The 21,715-nt window shown below is 33.9% G+C and overlaps 1 protein-coding gene across 1 annotated transcript; it reads right to left on the bottom strand.

Annotated features, from left to right (window-relative positions):
- Positions 1 to 2,000: 2,000 nt before the first annotated feature.
- LOC126726287 (protein STICHEL-like 3) lies at positions 2,001 to 12,966 on the bottom strand. The gene is made up of 7 exons (XM_050431513.1): positions 12,622 to 12,966; positions 9,807 to 12,455; positions 8,412 to 8,631; positions 7,565 to 8,125; positions 4,918 to 5,494; positions 4,057 to 4,120; positions 2,001 to 2,475 (listed from the first exon to the last, which is right to left on the bottom strand). Exons 2-7 carry the CDS (start codon positions 11,871 to 11,873, stop codon positions 2,383 to 2,385), a joined length of 3,582 nt encoding a protein of 1,193 aa, XP_050287470.1. The 5' UTR covers positions 11,874 to 12,455; positions 12,622 to 12,966; the 3' UTR covers positions 2,001 to 2,382.
- Positions 12,967 to 21,715: the final 8,749 nt, after the last annotated feature.

Below are 21,715 nucleotides of genomic sequence, written 5' to 3'. Positions count from 1 at the left end.
AGAATACTCGAAAGGCATTAGAAATTCATATTTTTATAGTCAATACTTCAGATGAATTGGCTCTTAAAGCTGAAATTCAGACGGTCCATTTAGGTGCAAAGAGGTGGTATTAAAGACCCTGTTTAACAAGTATAGTCATCTCATTCAAAAACCATATTGAAATTATGGTTCTTGCTAGAAACACAACTCTCACACATGGGATACTGGTCTACCAGAAACCATAAAATTATGACAAAAAAAGACCAATGTGGTTTGAATAATATGTGCTCATATATAATCATTTTTATTGACTAGCTATAGTAAAAAGTTCAGTAAACATATGACTAGCTAAATCTGAGCACTTTAACTCTACAACAATGTGTTCTGAATTGGGAATTTAGTGGATACAGACCAAAAATCTAATGACTATCAATAGTTATTTTACGGGAATAAGGACAGAATTCTTTTGCGGTGTTTAATGGCTATTGATAGTTCTTACTTCACCGCTACTTACAACACTAAACAGAGAATGAGAAAGCATTAGCTATTTTACAACCCAATCCACAATGCAGGTAATTGACGAACTAATCCAAGCCAAGCTGAAATAACAACTTTTAGGTTAGACAAAATTGTACTACATGTAGAATTTTTAAGAACTCAAAGACAGTCTTGCACCATGGAACCAATGGCTATGGGAATAACCGAATAACATCTATTTCAACTAGTAAAGTCTCTTGGACTCATACATGAGACTTGGGATTGATCTGGCCTTCACCCAAGATAAGGGCACTTATGAGTAAGGGGATCCCATCATGTAGCCCAGACTTTGGGGTAAAAAAAAAAAAAAACCACTCAAAACTAAAAGTTGGTCAAGAAAGGTTATAAATTTTTTCATGACTACATGTCAAACGCTTTTTATTTTTACTTTGCCATTTTGGTAAAGGAGTTCAAATTTACTGATGAAACACAGCTGGCAGAAAGATTAGTGGTCCGGGACGGAAGTGGAATATCAGCAAAAGGTCGCGTATATATGCCTCAAATTCTTCACATAAGGAAAAGAGGCAACACAATTCAATATTGTCAATGAAAATGAAGAAAAATAAGTGATTTCTAGATATTGAGAGCTTGAAAACCCTGTTATCTGTTCAAGTAACATTAGTCAGTTTTTCCACTCAAGAGGTTTGACCTAATATACAAGCAAACATGACTCCCCTCTGATAATAAGGATAGTAATATATTTTTATTTACAGGAAATCACCCCTACAAAGGTTTAACTATAGATTTGGATTAAGCTGAAGTCCCAAGACAATTTTAGTTTGCTACGTTGCTTGCTTTACATAAGTCAACAACAATAACATCTTCTATTAAGTCGTGATAAGCAGGGAGATGTTTTTGCCAAGGATTAAGCAAGGATTGTTTTTCAAATCTTTGTAACAAGTCAGGCACGAGGGAACATTACAGTGTTGAGAGAATTATGTAACAGTGAGGCAGTCTTCTACTTCTACTTTAGGTAATGACATTTAGAGAGAAGCCTACCCACTTTCTGAAGGAGACATTCTCATTCCATAATTTCTTGTCTTACAATTCCTCAACACTGATTAGATACACATTTCTCTATCCATCTCTAGAAGTAAAGCAAGGTACACAAGTTGGAACTTAGAAGAGTTCTAACTACAAAGAGTTATATAGACACCTTTTGAGGAGCACACCAACTTTCTGTGGGAGACATTCTGATTCTACAATTTCTCAACTTACAATTCCTTAACACTGATTAGATACACATTTCCCTACGCATTTTTAGAAGTAAAGCAAGGTAGACAAGTGGAAAGAGCTCTAGCTACAAACAGTTACACTAGGCATTTCTTGTAATGCACGTACTGTGCCAATGCCTTGCCCAGGCTAATTATTGATCGGCACAAAGTGTAAAAGATTCATGGAAAATGTGGAAGCTACCACCAATTTTACAACAAATGGCTTACAAACTGACATGAGAAGGAATGAGATGATTGGCACATCAACAATATAAGAAATAAATTTCTTAAATATTTTTTGTTGTGTTTAAAAATTTGATACATCAGTTTGTAAGCCTTATGCCACATTTGTAGTATCCCTAGCATCACCCAAAATTAATACCACAACTAATTAAAGCCTGCATTTGACTGAATACAAGAAGGCCTAAAAACAGAACAGTTGCTCATAAAAAATTAATATCATTAATAGAGGCTGCACTATCTAATTTCTTTCCTACATTTTCTAATCAGATATAAATCATACCTTTATTCAATGAAAAAATATTTGAAAGATAAATTAACCTAGAAATGGCAGGAAAATCGCTAAATACAAATAATACAAATGATGTTGCACAATCTACCCTTCTAAGCCATCCTAAATCCCTTTCTTGCATTACCTTGGAGATTTAGCTGAGAGACACTTTCCACAGGAAACAAGCTTCAGCAATGAATGTGGTTTTCGCGTCCTAATTTTCAACCGTGAAAGCTGCAGATGGCCACACTCATAAGCAACATCCTCAAACAGATCACAATAAAATAATCATTACTTAGCTATTAATTAAAATGAGATTAGAAATAAAAACGGGGTAAAAAACCAAATGGATCTTACTGAATAATTTAGCAACTTAAAATTTAAATGTTGGAAAATCTTATAAAGACAAGTTGGGAAGCTTTAACAAGATGGTCTTGGCAATGACTGGCAGTAGGTCCAATCAAGTATAGAAAAAACTATGCATGGCTAGAACTTTCTTTTACACTAATATCATTTCTTTTTTTTTCTTTTCTTTATTTATTTAATTTGACTAAGCTTACACTTAAGGAAAACATAATGTAATATGGCCTTGAAAAACACGAACAATAACTCTGGAAAGAACATGACACCTAAAGAGTTAAATAACTTTTGAATGAAGATGAAAAGAAGAAATGATGAGCATAGAAATAATTATTTAGAGAAGAAAGCAGTTGAATTGGTTGAAGTACTATTAATTTTCTTTTTCTTATGTGGTTAATCTGGCGGGAATGCAATTCACATATGTTTGAAGATATTGAGAGACCTGTGGATCTTTTGAAGTCTTTGCTAGCTGGGACTTTGTTTGAGAGGTCTCGTATTTGGGGTTTTACGCATTGTATTTCCATATCTGATTTCTTAATTTCTATTAGCTCTTCTTTTTGATTTGTTCGTATTCGTTTCAAGTGCAGTGAGTTTACTATCGTCAACAAATTGTACTTTTCTAATCAATAAAGCTGCTATTACCTATAAAAAAAAAATTGGTTGAAGTACTATGATAGGCTGATGAGGCTCTGATAAGAAAATGAGGTGGGTTAACCATTAGTTTGCCCCCACTCAAGCTTATTTTAATGACTGTCTCACATGGATAATAGGGATGGGTTGCAAACTAGTGATCTATTGTGGGTTGGCTTTTTGCTATTCCTCAAGCCCGCCTGATTTTAATTTATAAATAAACCTGAGCATGAACACATATGAAGTTAAGCATATCCATCATGTAATTTATTCCCAATATCCCCTTGATCAATCCACATCTATTGCTTTGCTTCTTTGATCTATCCCATTTTTGCTATTCTGTTGTTTTCAATTGAAACATTTAGCACCATATATGTTCATGCAGAGGTAAATTTTCCAAGAAAAACTAGTATTAGGTACTAGGTTATGAGGTTAACTATGTAAGAAATATTAATGAAGCCCTTATATAGCCTCATCCCACATCAATCAGCCCTCAACCATGTACAACAGAATTGAAAACAAACACACACAGGTTTCTCCCATTTCTGGCCCCTAACAGACTGATCCTTGGCATGCCTCTCCATTAACATAACCAGGACAAACATTAAAGTTATATTACCTTTACTCAATTACCAAAAAAAAAAAAAAAAGAATGCCTCCTCTAATACTGGACTTAACTAATTGTAAGAATGCACAACATGGTAATGTGCATGAGAGGAGAATATCAACTCTCTCTTTTCTTTTTTTTAAATAAAAGTCCACAACTCAAAAGAGTGGAATTTAAAGAATTTATCATAAGACTGTTATGAAATCACTATGAATTACCTTCCGACGAGTTACTCTAGTTGCTTTCCAACAAAGTAGGCTTCTTGATCTAGGTTCCAGTCTCCTGTAAATTTAAGAATTTTTAGAACCGATATAAAATGAGACAAGATTATGTTTAAGCGTACAAAATATTCTTATCACTGTCTTAAATACCAAAGAGTTCCATTTTGAATTGGGCAAAAATGGATCCTAGTTGTTATTCTAGGAAACTTATCCAACCATTATTCTGTTCACAGTATAAGTGTACTCATACTAAATTAAACATGAAATATAGAAGAAAAGTTCCTCTGTTTTCTCTCCTTAGGGAGGACACATTCCTGAAAATCAAGCTGTCACATAATTAAAGAAGTTAAATTTGTTCAAACTTATATGTCTAAGCTTTTATTTATAAAAGGAATGTGTCCAAACTTGCTTCTCTTTGTTATCTTCCCAGAAATGAGCAATTTAGACCGATTAAAGGTCACCAATTATGGCCATATGATGATGCAACTACTGAATTGAGAAGATGGAATTGAACTCTGACAAGAAATTCCACATACTCAAAATCCATGTCTATTACACCTGACCAAATAATTTCATATCACGAACAACCTTTTTTTCTTGATAAGTAACAAATGCACCCTGAAAGTTTTGAACCCACAACCTTACACTCCATTCCACTCCATTCTTATGGGGGGGGAGGAGGTGCTAACAGCAAATTTTCCAGTCATTTGAAGGTATTAAAGTTTTAAAGTTTAATGTAATTGTGATAAGAGGTTCGGTTGCTCCTTGTCAACCATCAAATGCTATTCAATTTTAAGGTAAAGTGTAATTAGAAAGAAGATTAATTTTGAAAAAGAACAATGGGATTGCATTACATACAAATTCTCCTGTTCAAGCTTTTCGGCAATAGAAACTGCTTTGCGTTTTGACCATGCATTTCGCTGTGTACATCCTTCAGCTTGCTGAATTACGTGGGCAAGGGACACCTTGCTTTTAACAAGGCTCTGACTTTGTTCACCAAATTTTCGTCTTTCTGGGAGTGAAGCCATGGTTGCTTTCTTATAAGAAGCTGTTCCTTCTCCCACGCCAGATCCTCCTAAGCCTCTTTTATCAGCTGTTGCATGATTATCACCGTGCTCATTACCCTTGGGTTCCCTCGGAGAAGCTGCTACTTCTACAATTTCACTTCTTCCCATTTCAACATTGTCACTTTGCAAGAGCTGGGCTTGAGTGCCGACTCCATTTATATCTCTAATTTGAGATGAACTGTCCCTAGAAGCTGATAAGATAAGAGGCACATGTACACCTGATCCTGAATCTTTCTTTGGTTCACATCTAATTTCAATTATCACTGGGGAACACAGAACGGCCTCAAATGCTTCTAAAATGTGCTCCCTCAGCTTCTCAGCTGTTGATTTAGTCTGTTGTGAAGTGAAGATCAACTGCACAGTAGGGGCTGCAAGAAAAAGCAATTTAATTGGACAAACCATTAGTTACTGCACAGGAAGTCAAGAAATAAATGTAGATAAGCATTTCTTAAAGTGAAGAGGCATCAGTGCTGGCAGCTGGACTGATGCAGCTTGGAATGGATGAATAAATAGGACATATCCTAGTCTTCACCTTCACCACCAAGCCTAGAGAAACATCTCTAATCAGATTATTTATTCAAATTTCACTCCACTTCAAACTATTCCAGGAGCCCCTTTTAATTAGGCTTTAGGGATTACATTAAGACATGATTACATCTCATAAAACCCTCCACAACATCAAAGCCCAAATTCAAAACTATAAAATAAAATCTAATTCTAAATTCAAAAATGAAATTTGGAATTTGGAATTTGGAATTTGCCAGTTTGCCTTTAAAACTAAAACAGAAATTTGGAATCAGCCTCACCTAATCATAAAAATTTCCAAATAAATCTTTGCTATGATAATGAGAACATGTATTCATATTTCCTGAGTGGCATAAAGAGGTAAGTTCTTTACATCTTTTGATATTTAAGGGAATCTGGGTGAAACTGGCTAAAAGAGGTGAAGGTATTTTGGGTAAGTATACTTTACAAACACCAAGAGATTCAAGGTTAGACAGAAACAATGAGCCAAATCAGGTGACACTCATAGGTCACACAATGGGTAATAGCCTCAAACCTTGCAAATTGCTCCCATCCTGTGGATTGGATAAATACCAATGGACTCCACAGACAAACAAGAAGGCAATAATGGTCATTTTTTCTCTCCACACCCCCCCCCCCCCCCCCCCCAAAGCAGACGACAGTAGTAGTCTACATGTGAAATAGCAGTCCTAAATCTCATCTCCCATGTGCTAAACCCAAGACCTCCCCTTTATTTAAGGGAGGGATACTCCTTGGCTATATGAGCTGGGGATTGTCATTTCATGGCATAAAAGAAAGTCGTCTGTATAGTTAAACCCTGGAAATTTTCTGCTGTTCATCAAATTTTCCTTAGAAGCAATACCCTCCCTGGAATTTTCCTGTGCCAATTAGCTCCTTCAGTCAACAGTTTTATGTCATCTATTAATAGGGGATCTCAAGAAACTTACAAAGTGGCCATTTGACCCATATGTGACTATTCAATTATATGATAATTGAGTTTTCAATCATCACTCCAAGATAGTTATTGATAGTTTTACCCAAAATAACAAACCAAGCAATTGAGAATAAGATGATTGATGTATATTTTTGTATGATGACCAGCAAAGCCAATCTCTCATGCACAAGACCCTATCCCCTTCATGACTATGTGACAAAAATCATTGACAGGACACAGTTTGCAAAAGCGACACAGGTATTGCGACAAATGAAAGGTTAGGGCATAATAGACACAAGGGTGAAAGTCCAAGGGGGACAAATATAGAAACCCCTAAAAAGATTTTAGTTCTTTGATTTCCAATGAATAGAACATTTAAAGGGTAAATTAAATGAAGAGTCACATTAATACACAATCTAATTCGTTTTCTGAGTACATCCAGAGCAAGGAATCCCTTATATGATTATGAAGTTTCTACCTAACTTGTAGCCTAAAAAAAAAATACTATTGGTCATAAGTATTTCAAGGCTAGTCTTCTTCTTAACATCTTGAAAAGGGAGAGATGGAATTGAAAAAGAACCATCAACTATAACCCCAAAAGAACCAGATTCCATAAACAACAGAGGAAGAATGATGTAAACACATTGGTAAGATCAGATGGATGTTTTGGCAACAAATTGAAACTTTAGTATCTTGAACACTGAGAAGTTAGGGCACTTCAATTAAATTTAGTGTTGCTGGCAAATATACGGAAAAAGCAATGTGAGTTACTTCAATTTTTGAGTTTCCAATTTTGGCCCAAGATTTTATGCCTCCACAAACCAATTGATCCCCAAAACTTTTCAAATTCCCATGCACTAAGAGTTTTCACATATGAAATCAACATAAAACAGGACAATAATGAAAAAACTTTCTAACAGAGAGATATTGGGGCATTAATCATGGCACTTGCAAATGATGAATGCATATTGGGGTGTACCTGCACCAAAACTGACTGAGATCAGCTTCCCTTCTTGATACAAAAACTCCTTCAAACCATTAATTTGAATTTTCTCAAGCACCTCCAACCAGATATCTGCAATTCCTCTATGGTTTTTACCAGAAATATGCCTGCCACTTACCCTGTTATTGTCAGTAGAATGTGTGGATGTCTGTTGATGAACCATACTAGTCCCAGCATGTCTTTTTTTCTCTAAATTAATACCCTTAAGTGTGCCATTTTCTCGGAAATCAGCAGAACTTCCAGCACGGAGATTTTCTATTCTGACATTTGTTGACAAGCGTCTCTCCTTATTGGACATCTCAGAATGCTCACTTACTCTCCTGGCTAAATCTCTTCCACCCGCATTATTTAGGGCTATGGGACTGTGACTAAAACTAGTGTCCGCAGAAGTGGGCAGCATGTACTGCTGATCAGGAGCTAGTTGAAGCAACGCAGCTGTTAGCCATGTTAATTTGTCATTTGACATCCTTAATTGTTTTTCAGCCTCTGATAAAGTTTTCAGAGCTTGACGCAGTTTTTCCATATCTTCTTTGGATACTGCAACCAGTAAGAACAAAGATTGAGCTGTAATCAGAAAAGCCACAAAGGAAAAGTTGGCACAAACTAAGCTCAATTTATTATTTAAAGAGGAAGGCTGAAAGAGAGTTGCACAACATGAAATTGGTATAAAATGAGATGAAGAAAAGAACAAGTAATGACGCAATTATAGATATTCAGATACACATATCTTCAGAGAGATAATATGATCAACATCACCAAAACTTGTGAATAAATAAATGAATTAGTATTTTTTTATCTAATATAGCTGGTAACAGTTACTCACATGGTTGTCGTCGAAAGAACTTCCTTCTATGCCTGTCTTTTGTAAAGTCATAACTACCAGCAAGTATATCGGTAATGACGGTAGCAAGCTGTGACATCAAAGCCAATGGCTCTACACCAGTTTCCATTATTATTCTCAAGTTCTTCACAGTGTTAACTGTGTCTGCAGATAGTGCTAAATCAAGAAGATCTACCAATTTTTCATCTGAGATAAGCCCAACCTGAAAAAAGTTTTTATAACTTTCAGTTGTTGTAAAGGTAGAAAAGCATTCCTGTATACTATGGATATAATAATTATCTATGACATCTGTTACTAATAACAAGTGTTGGAAAGAAAGTATATAGAAGGGAATTTTCTCTAAAGACGAAAAATGCAGAGAAAATTTTTTTATGGACGTGCATCATAAATAAAACAAAAAGATTTAATAAAAAAAAATTTTGAATTAGGGTACATCAGAAGGAAAGAAAATGAGGCCACACTTGCAGATGATAAGACAATAATACGCAACCAAAGGAGCTAACAGTAATTGAAATTTGAAATAATGACAACAACTTCTTTACATCTACGGGAAAACATTCATAGAGGATGCAAATAACCATCAGATACAGCAGAAACACAAAATAAGTAAAATCATAAACCTAAACATGCACCATACATTCCCATAGGCTGATAAGTAAAATAATTTGTTCATGTCATTAGTCTTCTCATGTTCAACTTAGAAATGCAATAAACATGGAAATATAAAGTTTAAAAAATATGCAACTGAAATATAGTAATTTCAAAAGCAACATAGCATAAAGAAACCCAAACATCGACTATTATATAAATAAAACCTAATCAAATTAATATTAGACTAATAAATACATCATAAATGTACTCAATTACTTATCCTACCAAACACTTGTAAAGCTAAAATAATCTGAAATTTCAGATATTATTACACGCTGATAGTGATTATTATCATTTAGCCTTGTAATCTCCCAAGAGAAAAGATGAGAATTCTCATCATTTTTGGTGGTTTAGAGAAAAGTGTCAGCCCATTAATATTCATCTTTCATTCACAAAAATTTCATCCAAAATCTTATTCCAACATATTGGAAAAATCATCATATTTCATTAAATAATACATCAAAAACATTAACTCAAATAGACCTTGACAGTGAAACTTTGATAATTAACTCTCCTAAAGGACAATTGGCATACGAAGCAGCTCTAGAATTAATATTTTGCGGGCACGTCACCATGAATATCTAGTTGCAAAATCTCAAGCATATTTACATTATGTGGTTCAAGATTAAAACATATATTTTCAAGATGATAGGCATAAAGCAAACATAAGAGGATATGAAAAATATAAAATTCTAATTCTGATAGCAAAAGTGAAGATAAATTTACCAGTTCCTGAACCAGAGGGACAGAGATCCTCTGGCCAAGCAAACTCAGTTGCTCAAGAGTCATCTCAGCATCTCTCAATGATCCATCTGATCTTGATGCAATAAGTTTTAGTGCTTCCTTATCAATTTCTAAATCTTCTTTGGTCGCAATCCACTGCAAAGTATAGATAATATCTGCATCCTTCAGCTTTGGAAAAAAGAACTTCTGGCACCTGGATATGATTATGTGAGGCAAAACATCAAGACTCGAACTGACAAGGACAAAAACCACACGTCTAGGAGCTCGATCAATGACCTTTGATATGGCACTCCAGCAATCAGAGGACAAAGTATCACAGTCATCAAAGATAAACACTCTATGATGTGATGGCAGCTGGGAAACAATCATATTGTCAAGTAAATCCATAATGCTCTCAAAGTCAAAATTACTGACTGGACCAACTTCCCGTATGTTTCTACTCTTACCCATATCATGCGCAATGCAAGAATTGCAAAATCCACAAGGTTTAGGATGTTCTGAAGATTGACAATTTAAAGCTTGGGCAAATATGCGGGCACAGGAAGTTTTACCTGTGCCATGAGGTCCATAAAACACATACAGCAATCCAACCTTCCTTTTCATGACAGCATTTAAAAGAGCTTGTGCAACCAAATTCTGTCCCACCAGATCCCTGAAGGTTCTTGGCATGTACTTTTGTGTGAGGCTCTGGTGTCTATTTTTGTGGTAGCCTCTCAACTTGCGTTGATCACCAGATCTAGCTTCAGAAGCAAGGTCTGAATCAACATCACGCTTGTATAAATTATCAGCAAAAATTCCAAGTTCACCGGAATAGTTATGGACCCAACCAGCATTGTCTGTCGTTTCCTGAGATCCAGATGCCTCAACCAGCAGAGGCAGTGCCTCTGAATTAGATCTTGTAGATGAGCTTGTGTAATCAGATGCCATTGGCATGTCAGACATTTCTCTCCCATGGGCAGTTGAACCACCTTTCCTTAACCTTGAATCTGATAAACCACAAGACAAACTTCTTCCAGCCATGTCAAGAATAGTTTTACCTCTGTGATGAATTCTTGACCAATTCCAAGGAATCCCACACCCATTTCCCGGAGCCCTAGTGACATTTGCGTTGCCATACTCTTCTTCCCCCTCCTCCATCAAATACTTGGCACGGGCTGAACCCTGAGCTAATGTGTTAGATGCCACAGACAATTCATTCTGAGCTCCAACATCTCTTGAAGCTGTAGCAGCTCGAGCTCTTCTTGTGCCTCGAAACTTGCGCCTTTTAACTCTATTTAACCCACTGGAGTACCCATGAATGCTGGCTTCTGGTTCATCAACAGTTTTCTCCCATCGAGAATGACTTCCACGAAGGTGGATGTTAGAAGATGCTACATCATCAGTTGGACCATCATTCAACTGCTCAGACAGGGTCTTAAGTTGAACATCTCCAATTTGCTTCCCCTTTTGTTTACTCTTTCTATCTTTAGATTCAGAGTTTCTAGAAACAACATCATGAGCCAAGACATTTCCATCTTGATTGAGTGGAGGCTCCTCGTTGCCACCCAAAACATCAGTCCTATTACTCTTCCGACTAGACTCCTCTCTCCTAACTCTTCTATTCCCAACTCCACTCTTGCTACTACGTTCGCTTATTGCCGCTACCCCATCAGTACCCCCACTGACCTCACCAGGAGCAACTTTTGATGTGGATAAATTTGGGAATGTTGGTGAGCTTCCTGACATCCTCCTAGCTTCCCTCCGACGCTCAATGCCAATAGACCTTCTCCCCTCCCGAATCCTCGCATCATTTTCACCCTTCTTTGGAAGTAGATCAACAATGGAAGGTGAGTGCCATGAGGGAGGACTTGCAGAAGGGTCCCTGAGAGATCTTGACCTCTGTAGGACCACAAGGTCCCTCATAAGAGACCTATCTGCTACTATGGGGCTATTCTTGTGCATATGATTCTTCAAGTGAATACAATTCGTCAAATGTATGTGGTTACGTAGATGATCACCGATATCACCATTCGCATCCTTAAGAATCCTATCGCGGACAGCTCTGGTCATGATGAGAGCACTAAAGCCTCCAATAGCAGAATCTCTTTAAAATTTAGGAAAGAAATTAATGTATATAGCATTTCTTATTGTATAACTGTCACAAACTCTTGGCAATTATGGCATTACTTCCTTAACACCCACCAATGATATCTCAATGAAGGCATAGCAAAGCCCAAAACAATGCCAAAATTGAAACAATTAAAGATCCTCCATCAATAACAAAACCACCCATTAGCAAGACCCCATTTCCAATAATAACACCCTCAAGTACAACAAAGCTACTCAAAGGCATAAAACCCACCAATAATATAAAGTAAGCAGGGCAATCCCTTTTAACCCATGAAACCAAAGCTCAAAAAGATTCAAGCTTTAAAGCGCGAAACTCAAATGCCACTCCAAAAGAAGCAGCATTAGCCACCACCTGAACTCCAATGCATGAGATTACAACCAAAAACCCCAACCTCAACAAAAAACCACCACCCTCTGAAACTTCAACATGCAAAAACCCCAGAACCAGAACAAACTAAAAGTAACCCATCTTTTGAAATCCCAGCAGCAATCAAAAACTCAAGCCGCTTTTACTTCAAAAACCTTGAAAAAGATTATGGATTTCGACAAAGCAGAGAGAATCAGATAAGGCCATGAGAAAACAAAAAGGAACTTAATGTAACAACACAACAAGAAAACAAAAAGAAAAAAGTAGGAAGTAGAAGAAGAAGAACAATCAAAAAAGCAAGAAGGGAAACACCCCTATCACCTGAATCAGAAAAAGGCAAGCGAACCCATTTGGATCATTAAGTCCTGGATCTCCCACCAAGCTTCACATGCACTTCACGAGGGCTTCTTTCAAAGAAAACGATAGTCAAGAGAGAGAGAGAGAGAGAGAGAGAGAGAAATAGACTAATACTTGAATATTAAAAAAAAAAGGTGTTTTGTAAGCTTGTGTGAAAGAGAAAGAGCAAGTGAAAGAAAGAAAGAAGCGAGTGAGTGAGAGAGAATCTCAGAGAGTTTGTATATGATATGTATGCTGTAAGAGAGAGAGAGAGAGAGAGAGATTGGGTGAGATCCGTTGGAGACAGTCAGAGAGAGAGAGAGAGAGAGAGAGAGAGAGGAGACATAACACAACACATGTATGCAACTAAGCAGTGTGTCCGTTTGTTTGAGCATGCAATTCCAAACACTGTTTCTTTGCTTTGGATTTTAGCCCATTGCATGTACTGTCTAATAGTACTATTTGTTTTTTTTTTTTTTTCAATCTTAAAATTTTTGAATTTTGGGAAATAATTTTAGAAATGGAAATGTGATTTAAAAGATTTTGAATTTTGAGGGGGACCAATTAGGTCCGTTCCGTTGAATTTGCCGGGTTCTTGTTAGCATAGGGTGGACTTTTTTAGTAGCCTATATATGTAAGCAAACAATTTAGACTTTCTTTTCGCTTCTCCCCAAAACAATAACAAAACATTTATTAAGAGAAGATAAAGAAATTTCGGTGGCTTTTTAGATTTTTTACTTTTGTTTAACCAAATGTCACATTAAAACTAAATAAAAATAATAATTTAATCCTGTGTTTGGAATTTGGATGAGTTTAAATTTTATAGTTTACTCTTTTTTGGTCAATATAAGTATAGTTTTTAACAGTTTCTGCTTTTTCTTTTTCTTTTTTAGCAAATAACAGTTTCTGCTTTTAGGTGTGAATTGTACCTTTTATTTTATTTTTATCAATTTAGCGTCTCATATAAGTTTTTTTTTTTTGTTTTTTCAGTAATGCTAGAGATATAATTTTTTTTACAAACTATTGATGGGGTGAATGATTATTAGTAAATAAAAAAGTGATATTCATGATGGGTTTAGATGAAAATTAATAAAAAGTTAGTCACATCAACATTTTGTAAAAATATTGTAAAATAGTTTGTGATTGTAGTATTACTCTTTTTCTTTTTGAACAAAGAGCAAGTGAATTAGATTAACAATTTTCTTTTTCTTTTTTTTAAAGCAAATAAATTGGTAACTTTGTTTTAATTCTTTACTTGTTCTTATGGGGCCTAATAATGTTATGTGAGCAATCAGTAAGTGCGAACAAAGTTTCTAAGAAACTTTTCAAATTTCTCATATATCTTTTTTCTAGGTGTGAATTTTGAAAATATAAATGTTTAAATTTCATGTTTTTTATATTCTTAACATGCATATCAAATTTCATTTAAATTAGATATTTTTTTATCATTCGATCAATAAACTTATTTTTTATACACAATTTTAAATCACAAAAACTTGAAATTTTAACATTTACTTGATAACATAGCAATTGATTTTTGATCTTCTTGAAATTTTATAAGCATGAAAAATATAATAAGAACATATAATCCAGCGGTTAGATTTTCAAAATTTACACTCAATATAAAGATATATGAAGATTTTGTAAGGTTTCTCTCCAGATTAGTTTTGAAAGAAATTTTATTTAGTATGTGATCAGTGCTCATTTAGAAAAGAGATCTTAGAATCAAAATAGGTACCATTTTTTTTTCTTTTTTGGGAAATGGCTTATAAAAGCCGAAATTGGCATTGAATTAGGAAGATATGCTGAATTGGTGGACAAAAATGTGCCAAAGGAAAAGACCCAAGTAGACCTGGCAAAGAAAAAAAAAAGAAAAGAAACACCCAAGTGTACAGTGAAAGAAAAAGAAGCAAAAATCCATCATTTATTTGATCTTTGATTTTACTTTACCGACATAATAAAACTGACTTCCGAATATCTCCAAAGCTATTACATTACATTTTGTTTGTGTTTGTCACAACTATTAACCCTCAGAAGATAGTTCCTCATGTTTCAAATGTTTTCTATACAAAACCAAACCCCATAAATTACTTCTTCTTCTTCTTCTTTTTTCGTTTTTTTTATGGGACCAAATATTACAGTGTCCATTAACAGCAATTTTTTGACTTTTTTATACAGTTTTTTGTCTTTTTTCTATAGTTTTATGTCATTTTTTTCAGTGTAGGGCCAATTCTATAGAGAAAAAATATATTAAAATAACCTGTAGGACCAATTTTATGTCTTTTTTGTTTATTTATCTCTAATTTTTTTATTAAATGTTGTCTACCTTAATACAACCTTAACTAGCACTGGTGCAGTGCTTGTTAACATTTGTCTATTACTACTATTTAAGGGATGTGACTAGTGACCAAAAAATATTGTTGTTGACTTTACAAAACCGATTGAGCTTATAAAATTTTTGTGGCGTGTGGCCTTGTTATATTTAATGTCTTCTTCTACTATCTGATTTGGAATTTATATATATTTATTTGTTCCAGGTGGTATCTTTCTCTACTAGCTTATGATATCCTTCTCAAAAAATATACTAGCTTATGATATGGTTGTCAACTATCATCCAACTCAGGAATCAGAAATAAGCATGCATTATATCTATTTATGACCTAGTGCATCTGTTTGGTGCAGTAAATAATTTTACACACAAGTTGACACTTCTTTCTACTTACTACATTGAAATATTAAATATCAAGTTCTCTTATATTTAGTTCAACAGTATATTTCATCTGTAACTAGCTATGTTGTTGAGAAGTGTTTGTGAATTAAAGAGATATTACATGAGAGGGTGCTGAATTCAATTTCATATTCATTTTCAAGTGTTCAAAATTTAATTGCTGCTTTTGAAATTTGTATGTATATGTAGGAAAGACAAATATATTTGTTCCTACTGATTTTGGTAACTACTATGTGTAGCTAGGGTGATTAATGTGAGCATTTTGGCGCCTTCCTTTGCATGAAATGAATATTTGTATCTGCCTCGTACAAATATTTTATGTGATCTATTCATAGCAAATAAATAGTTTATCATTTGAGTTTTTTTTTCCATATGATGAATTAATTTGGCTTAAGGCGTTCAAAATTCATCACTTGTAACCTGTAAATTGCATTGATCATTTTTTATATACACCACTAAATCAGTTAATCAACAATGTCATTCCAACACAAGATTTTAAAAAACACATTGTCTTATGTTAGCTCTTTACAGAGTTATTATTTATCTCATATTGTTCGGTAAGGTAATGCAGTTGCACATAACTTAGCCCAGAGAACAGGACTTTCTTTTCCTCTCACAATCTAGATGGAGTCTGCTTCTCCAGATTTTATTTCCCTTGTAATTTCTGATTTACCAACTTTTGATTAATAAATAATATTGTCTTTCTTTTCAACAAAACAAAAAAAGAAGAAGATAATTATAATGTACTACTACTTTCACAGTTCGAATGTCACTTCTCCTCCTAAACTCTCAAACACTTTATATATGGAGAGAAGCCAATTAAGTTACAAAGTTCTTGGATTCCAACACTAGATGAGACTGCAATGCAAAAAATAAGATTCGAATCCCCAAATCAGCATATAGTTTTTCCATATTCCAACATACACACATAAAATCCAACTGGGACAAAAAAGAGCACATGGTCACAATATGTGACTATGGAATAGTTATCTCTAACAAATTGCTCGAACATAAAGTGAGCATCACTTGAACTCTTCAACTAATGGCATTGATCAATAGAACTTTATATTTGATTAATTAATTAAAAAGGCTGGTTCTTGACAAACTTTGGGTGGTAGGAGATCTGTACAACTTGCAAAAGAAATTGTAGTCTCATAATTAATACATAAAATAGAATAGCTTTTTAGTACCAAAAATGTTTACATCAAACATGACTTGAATTTAAAACATTGATTTTCAAAAAAAGAGAATTATCAAAATTGGAAATATATTTATTACAAAATTTGATGAGCAGGAAACTATTTATCACACAAATCTTTTGAATCTTTTTTTTTTTTTTTTTGATGTGAATCTTTTGAATCTTTGATACTTCATTTCTTATTCACTAGTTGGTTATTTTATTCAGCAAAAAGAAGGTTATTTATCAATCACACCATTCATAATCTCTTTCATTCACATTTGTCTCATTTTTCAGTTCTCTTTTTTTTTCTTGACAGAAAATATAAGGGAAAATACAAAATGATTTTTTTTTTAATGATTAATTAGAAGCTAAATTTATAGTATAAAGGACCACTAAGAAAATTAAGCTATTTTAAAAATATGCTTTTCCCTGTCTGAGAAAATTACAGTTTGACCCATCATCAAGAAAGGAAATTTTGTTTTGTTCGTGGCCTATAGTAGCCATGGTCCAATTAAATTCAGTCCACTGTACTGTGACATAGCCGTGGTCCCCAACGGGTAATCCCAGCACAGCACTGATGACCGTCCACTTTATTAAACGGGGGGTATTCTCTGCGGAACCATGCGGTGCCTCCGTAAACAAAACAATAACTATCAAATGTCACAGTCACAGTCACGTCATGTTAATTGTTGAATGATGCCTGATGTGTTTAAGGATAGATGTTTCTAATTCTCATCATTATTATATTATTTCTTTATAATTCCGATGATGAGCATTATATATACATAAAGAAATTTTCATAACTATTTTCAGTTTTTCACAATAAGTTAGTAAGTTTTTTTTCTCAAAAAAAAGTTAGTAAGTTTTATTGATTTTTATTTTGACTCACTTTTTGTATAATTTTTTTTATTTATTATTAATAATTTATCATATTAATAATTATCTTCTTTTTTTTCTATAAACTTTATCTTCTCCTTTCTTTCTTCTTTTTATTATTATTTTGATGCTTAATGTTAGCAAAAATGTGCAGTGATTGTCTAATGCTTTAAGTGTACAGAAAGAGTTTTCATTATATTTCCATATTGATATACATGAGGCTCTTCGTATAATGTAGATATAGGATACTCACATTCTGTGGGAAATAGGAAGAATTTGTACTCTGTTCTCATCTCAGCTTAAGAAATTGGATTAAAGGAAGATCCAATTAGGCTATAGTATGATACTTTCGATTGATTAGACTTCTTGATTGTCATCATGCTTGTACAATATTGTCACTATATATATATATATATATATATTTTTTTTTTTTTTTTGGGGGGAAGAAAACAATGACACAATGGCTAGTGCTTAGATATGCTATGGGTTAGAAAATTACCTTAAATTCAAATTGTGACTTGGAATGAAAAATTGAGGTTTTTTTTTTTTAAGAAAGAAAAATTAATTTTGTTATTTTTTGAATATTCTTGGTGTTGAAGAATAGGCTATTCCTTGGAGTTAATGGAAATTATATTTCTTATTAAAGAAGTAATGTATTTCTTATCCGCCAAAGAATAAGAATTGGGTGTATAAATATACCATGTTACAAAAGATTCAATGTTTTTGACCCAGGGGCCTTCCCTATAGGGAGAAAAAATAAATCATAAAAATGAGTGTGTTACCAATATGAAGAAATAATAATATTGAAATAAAATATTTTCGCTTTGAAGATATCACAAGGAAAGGGACAACAAATTTTGCGGTTTTTGTATAACGATTTTTGTAAAGTAAAAAAATTAAGGAGAATTTGTGAAGCTTGTATTAATGTTGCAAAGCGAGAGAAAAAAAAGTGTCATGTGTGAATAAAAAGGAAAAGATAGTTCTGAGAACAAAGAAAGCAAAGAGATCTTTTTTAACTGCAAGACATACGTGAGAAAAAAAATTTGAGGTTTTTCTCTAGGGAGATGTTTTTGGGTACTACAACCATGAAGAGTTGTTGTATTCAAAGTTAGTGACAATCTTAGATGAAATTCCTAGAGATAATATATTATTGTATTTAGCCTCCGTTTGGGTACTACGTTTCTAGACGCAAAACGCGTTTCACCCTTTTTTTTTCTTCTATGTGCCGTGATTGTTGACTAGAAAGGTGTGAACAGTGCACACCTCAGTAACTTTTCCAGCACATTTTAATCAACTTTTCAGCAACTTTTCAGTTATGGGACCCACAAATTTCACTTTTCAGCAATTTTTTCATTAAAAGTAGGTCCTACGGTACTATTCACACATTTAAAAATTATTTTGCTACAGTATTTTTCAGTTTTCAGCTGTTTCCAAACGGACCCTTAGAGTAGATCTCAAGTTCTGTATAAACTTGAGAAGAGATAATGTGATTGATTTTATAATAGTAGATTTATTTGAAGTTTGTCTTGTGATTTTTACTTTTAAGAAAAAATGGTTTTTAACATAAATATTTGTGATCTTATATATGTGTGATAGATTTCCTAGCTTAGTAATTTTGGTAATAACTTTTTTTTTTAATGTAAATTGATTAAAAATGTTAATTAATTTTCTTAATTCGCACAATACTAGACTATGACTCAACAGTATATGTTTCAACTTATTCAGTTTAGTTGCCTTTAAAATATTTTCTATAATTTTATTTTTTATAATTATACTTAAAGAGATCTTCCCAAACAAACACATGGACTGAGAAAGTCAACTATTATTATTATTATTATTATTATTATTATTTAATAATTCAATATTTGAAGGAGAAGGAATTTGAACTCTAGGCGTTTTCATTGGAAACAAAAAAAAAAATATCAATTAAGTTATAACACTCTTGATTTAGAACTCTTGAATTATGGAGAAGTTTTCATAGATGATTGTATATTGAAGGGCATGAAAAATTTATGAGTTTTAATTATGTTGTTTTTAATTGTTATCATCCTACAGTTGCCCAACATGCGATATTGTCTTATTGTAGTCACCTTTTATTTGATGATATAACACAATCACCCTATAGTTGACGATACCTCAAGCAATAATATGGAATGAAAAATGTGGACTACACGAGCAAAAGAGGGAAAAAATGTAGACTACAAGTAACAAGACGAAGAGGGGCTGATAGTCTAGTGATAATGATATCCTTTGGTGTTCCATATATTGTGTTTAGAAGTGATTGGAACCACCCATCTTCCTCCCTCACTATCTACTATCTACAAAAATAAAATGATGGGAAATAAATCAACAATTTAATTGCAACTAAATAAATACAAATTAAGAAAAATTAAAAAATATACATTAGAAAAAAAATGATACAATCTGACAAAAAATTCCTTTAATCTCCAAAAAGGAAAATACAATATGACCAGCTCTTTCTTTTTTTTTCCTAAACACATTATTTCTGGTACCCCATAGAGGTATTTATTTTGTTGGCTAATAGTTTGGCACCAGGGACAGGAGGAAGTATACATTGTTTCAAGTGTATACTTCCTCCCACTCATAGCTGAGTGGGTCCCACTAGCTTTGAGTGTGAGGAAATATACACCCGAAATAGGGTGTATGATTCCCAAGGACGAAGCCAAACTTTAGACCTAGGGGGCAAAACATATGCTAAAAAAATTTCTTGATGTGTTACTAAATGAGACTGTCTTATAAAAATTAATGTTTCCAATAGTTACTTTTGTTATTTATTTAATTAATATTCAGATGTTTCATCAATTTCAAATCTTATAACTCTACTAATTGATAATTAAAAAGAATATGTAAACAAAAAGAAGATAAGAAAGCCCATATATATATATATATATATATGTAGGTGCCCCTTTTGTTACGATCCCAAGACAGTATTGGGCTCGTACGAAAAGAGGCCCTCACAATATCATTTGTAGAGAGTGGGCTTCAAAGGTCTGGCCTTGGGCATAGATGATCTGCTTAGTGGTAGTTCCTACGGGAAATACTGCATGGGCGGGTTTGGTTTCCCTAGCTAAACCCCCTTTTCTTTTTTTTTAACCAGCCTCCCATTTTCTTTATTTTCTTCTCCTTTTATACTGGTGTTCCATCCCCCTTTTTTGTGTCCACGTGTCGATTTTACTTTTGGGGTGCAGGCCTGTCCAGTCGACCCATACCTAGAGTGGTTGGGAGTTGCTGGAAAGGCGCATGGGCATAGGCATGGGCCTGTCAGACGCCGAATTCCGTATTACTGTGTTGGCTGCTTTTTCCCTAGCCCTGCCCACTACACTCAGTTTGCTCCTTTCTTTGGGCATTTAATGAAGTGCCGAGGAGGAGGTCGTCCTCGGCAACGGCTCTCCTCGGCTTGGGCTGCAGACCATAAGATAAACTGGGCCTGGGCCGGGGCTACACTTTCTTTGGCCCCACAATATATATAATGAAAAATTCTTAAGCTACTAAAAAAAACTTACAAACTCATGTATTAAAGCATATGATTAGGTCCACTTCAACATATAATAAACAAATGTTAATTATTTTTTTGTGAATGATGATACATCAATTTATCATATTTATCTACTTAAATTTGTAACTCACTCTAAATATAAATTGAAGACAAAACTTAGATATGAATTTTTTTTTTTCATTTTTTTTTTTTTGGTTGAGTTCTAAGGACCAATTTGTAAATTTTTGGGGAGAGGGGGGCGAAGAGTAATTATCTTGGACCTAAATATTAAAAAATTCAAAATATATATACTACTGTGATTTTTTTTTTTAAAAAAAAAATGGGAGGCATTGCCTCCCTAGTCCATGAACAGCTCCGTCCCTGTTTGGCACAGAGAGAGGGATGAGCTTCAAGAGGGCAATAGTAGGTTTTTCTCTTAAGGTCGAAGTTTGATTTAATACCAAATTTTATGAATGATAGTGTTAGGAAATAAGATAAGGGAAAAGAAAGATAAAACAGGACAAATCCTAAACTCCAACAACTAAAATCGGCTTAAAAACCTTAGGCATCACCATAAAAAGGATTGATACTTTACCCTTTTTAATTTTAGGTAGATAGTTAGAGAGAAAAAAATTAGGTTCAATTCACAAATATGGAACATCATAAAAAATGTCATTATTTTTGGACTATCAATTAACTGAATTAAGGGTTGGGCTTATGTCTAATAGCCAATTCCACTGGATATGTTGAGATGCAAACACGTGTTCGCATCTCAACGTGCCCAGTAAAATTAGCCACT

Source organism: Quercus robur, chromosome 5 (genome assembly GCF_932294415.1).
Source record: "Quercus robur chromosome 5, dhQueRobu3.1, whole genome shotgun sequence".
NCBI lineage: Eukaryota > Viridiplantae > Streptophyta > Magnoliopsida > Fagales > Fagaceae > Quercus > Quercus robur.
This window is presented reverse-complemented; position numbering and strand designations above follow the sequence as displayed.

Coding starts and splice junctions, on each gene's coding strand:
- LOC126726287 (XM_050431513.1), bottom strand. CDS start 11,873: ATGACCAGAGCTGTCCGCGATAGGATTCTTAAGGATGCGAATGGTGAT. Junction 8,632..9,806: donor TCCCTCTGGTTCAGGAACTG/GTAAATTTATCT, acceptor AACTTTTTTCAG/GTTGGGCTTATCTCAGATGA. Junction 8,126..8,411: donor GTTCTTTCGACGACAACCAT/GTGAGTAACTGT, acceptor TACTGGTTGCAG/TATCCAAAGAAGATATGGAA.